This window comes from Neovison vison, chromosome 10 (genome assembly GCF_020171115.1).
Source record: "Neovison vison isolate M4711 chromosome 10, ASM_NN_V1, whole genome shotgun sequence".
Taxonomy (NCBI): Eukaryota; Metazoa; Chordata; class Mammalia; order Carnivora; family Mustelidae; genus Neogale; species Neogale vison.
The window spans coordinates 3,269,380-3,276,724 of NC_058100.1; the positions used below are offsets into that span (position 1 = coordinate 3,269,380).

A 7,345-nucleotide genomic window follows, 5' to 3' on the forward strand; every position below is an offset into this window, starting at 1 on the left:
CCTCAGACCCTGGGCTTCTGATAATGATTCCATAACTAGTCTTCTTTGTGGCTATTGTTAGCCAAATCATCTGTAATTCTCTGATTCTACTCCAAACTTACTCTGATCTTAGACATTTCTACTCCCTTCTCCAGCTGTGATGTCCTAGGGTTACACACCCACAAGGTGGGAAGAAACCGCTGGAGTCCTATCATGCAAAACAAGCTTTGCATGTTGGGGGTGGCCCCTCAGAAGGCGGCCCTGAGGAAAAGAAGTTCTGCACCGGGGTTAGCAGATGACGATGGGAGAGCTGGTGCATGTCCACTTTGGTCGGTCTGCTTACTCACCCATTACAGTAATGACCCCGCTAGCAGTTGTGATGGGGAGTAAGCAGAATGGGCTATGTGGAAGCACTTTGGGAATCCAAAATGTCCTAGAAGTGAGGGCAGGAATCATCCAGGGGCATGTATGGCAGCCAGCTCTTGGCACTGGGGGTGCACTCTGACCCCTTCTCCGAGGGACACCTGGGCCCTGCTTTTGTGACCCCACCATTGGGACCTAGCCTTGCTCCTGGCATCCTTTGACTCAGTGAGTCTTCTCCTGAAGGAAGTGGCTGGAGCTGCCATGGCTAAAAGTATCTGATTCAACCGACCTTTGGAAAATTCGTTGGTGTATCTCCATAACCCCAACATCTGAAGGTTATACTCCCTGGCTTTGGTTTCTGATTAGAAACAAACAAACAACAACAACAAAACCAGTTCTTGTTTTTAGTCTGAAAGGATGTTATCAGAAAATTTCAGGATGCCGATCAACTAAACAGAACTTTCCAAGTTTTACAGGAAGGGGGACACTTGGAGAACTCCAGTGAGGCCCTGGCTGTGACTGGGCTGTGATTCCTACACTGTTGTTCTTTTGACTTCTGCCCCCCAGCCCCCTCCCACCCAGGCCTCCAGCGATTTCGTATCTTAATTTAATCATTAACCGCTTACTGGTAGCAAAAAATTTTTCTGTGTGATCTCAAAGTGCCACGCTGAGCACACAGAGGAGGACCAGACATAGCCTCTTCTCCTCAAGGACTCTCCCTGCACTCTGGCGGGCACTGGAGAGAGCTGGTGGCGACAGAGCTCACCTGCCCCTGTAATGACCAACCGATGTGTGCGGGGCTGGAGGGGGGGCGGTGACCAAGCTGGCAGCATGGGAGGAGTCCCGTTAGGGCTGACCTGTCTGCCTTTGTTCATGCAGGGAGATCTGGGAAGACCCCCTGAGAAAATGACCTTTGAACAGAGATCTGGGTAGGAATAACTAGACTTCAGAAGGGGGTGAGGGGAGGAGAGAGTCTAGAGCTTTCCAAGCAGAGGGAACTTTGTGCAAAGATGTCGGGCAGGAAGAAGCTTTGCATGTTGGAGGAACTGAAAGCCTGGTGGCGAGGCTAAGGCACAGAGCAGGGGACACTAGGGTGGGGAAGGAGACAGAAGGCGGACCAACGTCAACCTCTGTGGTCTCTATCCTGAGAAACCCCTGTCAGAAGATGTGGCAGGTTAGGGCAGCGGAGGAGGTGGAAATGTAGAGAAGGGGGGCACACTGGAGAGATGTTTCCGAAGAGGTACTCTAGAGGAGTTGCCCAGGATTTGGATAAAAGGAGTGCTGGGAAGGGAGGTATCAGGCTGCTGTCCAGGTTCTGACCTGCCGAACAGGGGCACTGGACGTTCTGATCCGCGCCCTCTGGATGTGCGTCCTCAGTGTGAGCCCTGGGGCCGCCCGTCCGGGTGCACACCACAGTGTGGTCTAGTTTCCCCGAGCAGAAGCTCACGTCTGGAGAGTGAGTGGGGAGCTGCAGGAGATGGGGAGCTCGTGCAGAGAGGCAGCGGGGCTGAGCCGGGGTGAGTGGGAGGTGTACCAGGAGATGCAGGAGGAGAAAGAGGGGCTGGGGACACCGAGGGGGATGACGGTCAAAGGTTGGAGGTCACGGTGCCTGTGGGGTCAGGGGGATCAGAGATTAGAGGAAGATGGGGGCGGGAAGGTCAGAGGTTGGAGGGGGAAGAGGGGGCGGGGATCAGACTTGAGGGTGGGGCAGGGAGGATGGGGCGGGGGTATCAGGTTGGAGGGGGAAGCATAGGGAGGGTCCAGGAAGGGCTGAGACAGTTTTTGGGGGAGGGGGATCAGAGATGCGAGAGGAAGAGGCAGACAGAGGTGGGAGGGTCAGGGGCCAGGGGCGGGGCGACCAGAGGTCCACAGGCTGGCAGACAGGCAGGACCTTTCCGAGTCCGACCCCGGCGCCCTCAGGTGGCTTCAGTCCCCGCCGCTCCGGGGGCTCCCCCAGGTTCGGGGAAGTCCTGGGGATCCGTGGGGCAGCGCGCGCCGGGGGCGCCGGAGACCGACGGTCCCGGCGCCTCCCGCGGGACGCAGCCGGCGCTCCCGCGCGCGGAGAGCGGCCCCCGGTCCGGAGCCCGTGTGGCTGGTGGCTGCTGTTGCTTTGGTCGCTGCCGCTGGCCTCGGGCGAGCTGTGCGCCCCGCTGGCGCGCGGCCGGCTGCAGTGCCTGCAGGTGTCGGTGTTCGCCAACCGCAGCTGGGCGCGCACCGACGGCCTGGCGCGGCTCGGGGAGCTGCAGGCCTATAGCTGGAGCGACGGCTCGGACGCCATCCGCTTCCTCAGGCCCTGGGCGCGGAGCGGGTTCAGCGAGCCGCAGTGGGAGCGGCTGCAGCAGATACTTCGGGTGTACCGCCGGAGCTTCACCAGGGACGTGCGAGAATTCGTCAAGATGCTGCGGCTGGACTGTGAGCCGGGGGTGGGACCCGGGCACGGCGGGCGCTCTGCCTCCCCCTCCGAGACGCCCAGCTCGCGCCCGCGTCTCTGGATCCCCGCTTCTGCCCGGGGCGCTCCCCACCCCCGACCCCGCACACTGCCCCCGTTCCTCCTGCCGCTGGTCCCCCACTCCTTTCCTGGGACTCTGTGTCCCCAGTAGAGCGCTGACATGCATCTTTCCTCCTCGGTCCCTTCTAATCCGTTCCGCCCTTCTTTGGTCTTTGTCCTGTCCTCTTCTCAGATCCCTTTGAGATGCAGGTGTCTGCTGGCTGCGAGCTGTGCCCCGGGAACACCTCAGAAAGCTTCTTCCATACGGCATTTCAAGGAAAAGAGATCATGAGTTTCCAAGGAACTCATTGGGTGCCAGCCCCCGATGCCCCCTCTTGGGCAGGCAGGGCCACCAAAGAGCTCAATCAGGACCAGGGGACCAGAAAGACCCTGCAGTGGTTATTAAACGACACCTGCCCGCAGTTCGTCAGAGGCCTCCTGGAGGCAGGGAAGTCGGAGCTGGAGAAGCAAGGTGAGCCCGCCTCTCTCACCCATGCCCTCCACTCCAGCGCTCCGGCTGGTGCTCCCCCTTAGACTTCACAGCCCTTGGATCATCCTGGGGCCAGAACGGCTGAGGAAGGCATGGGCGAGGACTGAGGGTCATCCCACAGACATTAACTGAGCACCCACTGGGTTCCATGAACTGAATTAAATAAACACTGGGTCAAACAGGGTCTCTGCTGAGGGGAGGATGGGAACGCAGAGGCACAGTTACAGGCATGTTTGAAACCCTTACCGGAGAACACAGGGCGCTCCAGGGGTCCAAGCAGGTGAACTCACGGGAGCCTGGGATGGGGCGGGCGGCAGGGAAGGCATTCCTGCAGAGGCCAGCTGCGAATGGACAGTCACGGGCTCCACCTCCAGAGCGGGAGATGTGGGCTGCAGAGTTCCGGCCTTGACACCCCCCACTTCCTTATCGGACACAGTGAAGCCCGAGGCCTGGCTGTCCGCCGGCCCCCCTCCCGGTCCCGGCCGTCTGCTGCTGGTGTGTCACGTCTCCGGCTTCCACCCGAAGCCCGTGTGGGTGATGTGGATGCGGGGTGAGCAGGAGCAGCGGGGCACCCGGCGAGGCGACGTCCTGCCCCACGCGGACGGGACGTGGTATCTCCGAGTGACCCTGGACGTGGCGGCCCGGGAGGCGGCCGGTCTGTCCTGCCGAGTGAGACACAGCAGTCTGGGAGGCCAGGACATCGTCCTCCACTGGGGTAAGAAAGAGCTGGGGCCTGGCTGGCCATGGCAGACGTGGTCCTCAAGCATAGAGGGAGGCACTAGCCATGGGGTGGGTTTGGCCACACACAGGATAGAAAAGTTTCCAAAATGACCCCCCCCCCACTAAACCAAGAGGGTTAGAAGAGAGAGTTTCAGATACTGGAAGGAGGGGGATGAAGTCTGAACTCAGAAGGGGTTGAGATAAACGACGCATATACAAGAAAAAATAGACCCAACAGTTCACAGGTCTGGAAGCTGCTGGTAAATAAATAGTCCCCACAGAGGTCACCATGGATTGTGGAAAGGCTGAGGCCGGGGGCCGGGGGAGCAAGGTAGTTGCCGGGTCCTAAGTGCTTCTTGACTGCCCAGCATGGCGTCCACTTGTCCCTGGCTCCTCTGGAACAGGTGCCATCCTCCTCATTTTATTGTTGAAGACGTGGAGACGGAGCGAGGTCAGGCTCAGTGCTCTCGGTCTCATGGTGGTGGAGAGGGGAGGAGCTGGGTCCAGGCTCGGGTCCCCGTGGCTACCAGGTTGTCCTTCCTGTGTGTGCTAAACCGCTGTGTGCGGAAGCGAAGGGGCCCCGGCCCCCAAGCCCTGAGACAAGAAGGGGCCTCGAGACCGCCGAGGAATGGGAGTGGACAGTCCACATGCGGGAGGCAGTGAGGGGCACCCGTGGCACCCTCCCGTAGGCGTAGACCAGGGCTGGGACTAGGGAGGGTCCTGCGCTGACAGCCCATGTTCTGCACGCAGAGGGGAGCCTCTCCTCCCCGTGGCTCATCCCGGTGGCCATACTGGGGTCCCTCCTGATGAGTGGATGCGTTGGATGCTTAGTCCTCTGGTGCCGGAAGCGTGGGTAGGTCTCCCCTTCCCAACCACTCCTACCTTCAGCCTCTCCCCGTTTCCTCACCCCTCCAGCCCCTCTCCCTTTTCCCTTAACATTCTCTCCCTTCCTACATCCTCGCAGCTCCTATCAAGGCATCCTGTGACTGTGGTCGCTGCACCTGTCTGTCTGGGACTCAGGACCCCAGCTGCCCAGGAGGTCAGCTCAGCAGCTGAGGTTGAAAGGAGAGGTGCCTTGAAGCAGCGGAGAAATGAGATGCAGCTCATCTGCATCTCAGATAAGAGGCAGCTCTCATCACATCCTTTAAACATTGTATCTAAGACGACTGAGGTTCTTTTTCTGTATACTGCAAGTTTATAAACTCCTATGGTTCTGTAAAAATAGACATGCAAATGTCCGGGGACAGGCAGATACAGGCTGGGGTGTGATGTCGTGTGTGGTCATTGTGTGTGGATGGTGTGATCTGCCGTGACCTGGGGAAACAGGTCCAGCTGTTGCCAACAGTCAAGGAAGAGCAACCAACAAAATGAGTGATTTTCGAAAATAAGATCCTGGCTGGGCTGCAGCTCTACATTTTTCAAGAGAAGCAGATGTCTGGATTTTCGTGTGAGCATGCCTGATATAGGACTGTGCACTGAAGCTTTTACGAAATGTTTGGGACACCCCAGATACATCCATCTCTGTTTCTTGATGGCCATGTGGGGGCTTCTTGGATAAAAGTTGGGCCTAAATGACAAATTGGTAGTTTTAGGGCAGGGTTTCTTTTGTGAATTTGGATTTATAAAGGGCGACATTTTCTTCTTTAAAAGAAAGTTAAGTTGTAAGGAACAGATGTTTCTTAAGATTTTATTTGGTGTAACTGATTTATAAGGAGAAATCATAATGTATGTCTATTAGATAGGACAAAAGTTACTCTGGGTAGGGGTGTTTGAAGTGACCAGTTGCTCTTTTCACATCGGTGGAGGACAGTCATAAGGTGTCTCGGCAAACAGGCCCCCCCACTTACAGGTCTTAAGTGGGACAATGCTCGGAAAGGGGTGAAGCCACTTGGGCAGGTGTGGGCTGCACAGATCAACACCAGCCGTCTGCCCTATTCCTAGTTAAGGATCCTTGAACATCCAGAAAACATGGGACTAAACCTTCAGAGAGTCTTTGCTTGAGAAAATTAAGATTTGGCCTCACTGGTCGAGCCTCGGGTGTGGGTGAAGATCTTGCCAGTTCCTGAACCGGTGGTTCCCAACTGTGACGTCCTGACCAGCAGCCTCAGCACCACTGGGAACTGGCACATAGTCTGGACCCCGTCTCAGACCTCCTAAATGAGAAATGGGAGTGGGGCCCCATGTGACCTGTCTGGTGTTTCAGCCGCTGTGCTTTGGGTCATGCGGGGCTACAGATTCCTCCGAATGGTAAGTGAAAGTAACGGCCTGGGCTTTTCAGGGAAGGCTTTCTGGAAGGGGCATCTGACCTAGGACTTGGACAGGTGGTGAGGAAACCAGTGCACTAGGTCCGGACACCGGAGTTCTGGCCTCGGAGTCCGTGTCCTCCTGCATCAAGTGGAACCAGGAAGCAGATCCTCAGTCCGGCATGAACCTGCTGGTGCCTCGCTCTTGGACGGCCTCCAGGCCTGTGAACTGGGAAAGATGCATTTCCATTGTTCTTCAGCCGCTCCTCGGACGGCATTTTGTCAGTGCAGCCTGCGCGGGCGGAGACGATGATCTCACGGAGGGTAGGGAGCACACGTGCGCTGTGTGTGGCTGTCTGCAGTGCCTTCAAACCGTGGGCCTCTTCCTGTCTTTGATGTCTCCCCCTCACCCCCCAAGCCATGCTGTTCAGCTTAGCTTCCTCCAGCAGCATCCAGGCTATGACCCGACCCGACAGGCTGTGTTCCTAGGGCGAGAGTGGTAAACGCCCTTCTGAAATTGTTTTGGAAATGCTTCAGCATGGACTGACAGAAACTCCGGGTCTTTTTAAAGAAATTGATTTATTTTGGAAATAAAGTCCTGTCTCTGGGAAAATCTGTCTTGTCTTCAAATCCTCAGCCCAGAACATCTCAGGAAGCCCTGAGAAGTCATTTTAGACTGTTGACACTCTCTTCGTCCATATCTCTTCGTTATTTAGGGCCAGGCTGCTTGTCCCTGCGCTCCAGATTTGTCTTTCTGTGCTCGGTGACAGGTGACAGTGGGTGGAATTCCTCTGATCACTTCTTTAAAGTTAGCATAGCTTTAAGCTCTGTCGGTTGAGGGCCCTAGAGAGACACTGCAGGAGGAAGGGGCTCTGCTGCAGTTTCCAGCTACCGCATGACTGTGGCTGGGGATGGCAGGTCTGCAGAGTGGGCACAAAGGCACCCGGTGCACTGTGGTCCCAGCCATGTGCCCAGAGCTCACGGACCCTGGTGACCTTGCGGCTTCAGCCTGGCCATAGCCTTCCCATGCCCCGTTGATAGGGACACTGGCACCTCCTGCTC

At 57.1% G+C, this 7,345-nt stretch overlaps 1 protein-coding gene across 1 annotated transcript; it reads left to right on the forward strand.

Annotated features, from left to right (window-relative positions):
• The first annotated feature begins 1,119 nt into the window (after positions 1-1,119).
• CD1D (CD1d molecule) lies at positions 1,120-6,916 on the forward strand. Its single transcript, XM_044267757.1, has 6 exons — positions 1,120-1,271; positions 2,633-2,754; positions 3,024-3,302; positions 3,757-4,035; positions 4,791-4,893; positions 5,005-6,916. The coding sequence occupies exons 1-6, from the start codon at positions 1,120-1,122 to the stop codon at positions 5,024-5,026; spliced, it is 957 nt and encodes a 318-aa protein (XP_044123692.1). The 3' UTR covers positions 5,027-6,916.
• Positions 6,917-7,345: the final 429 nt, after the last annotated feature.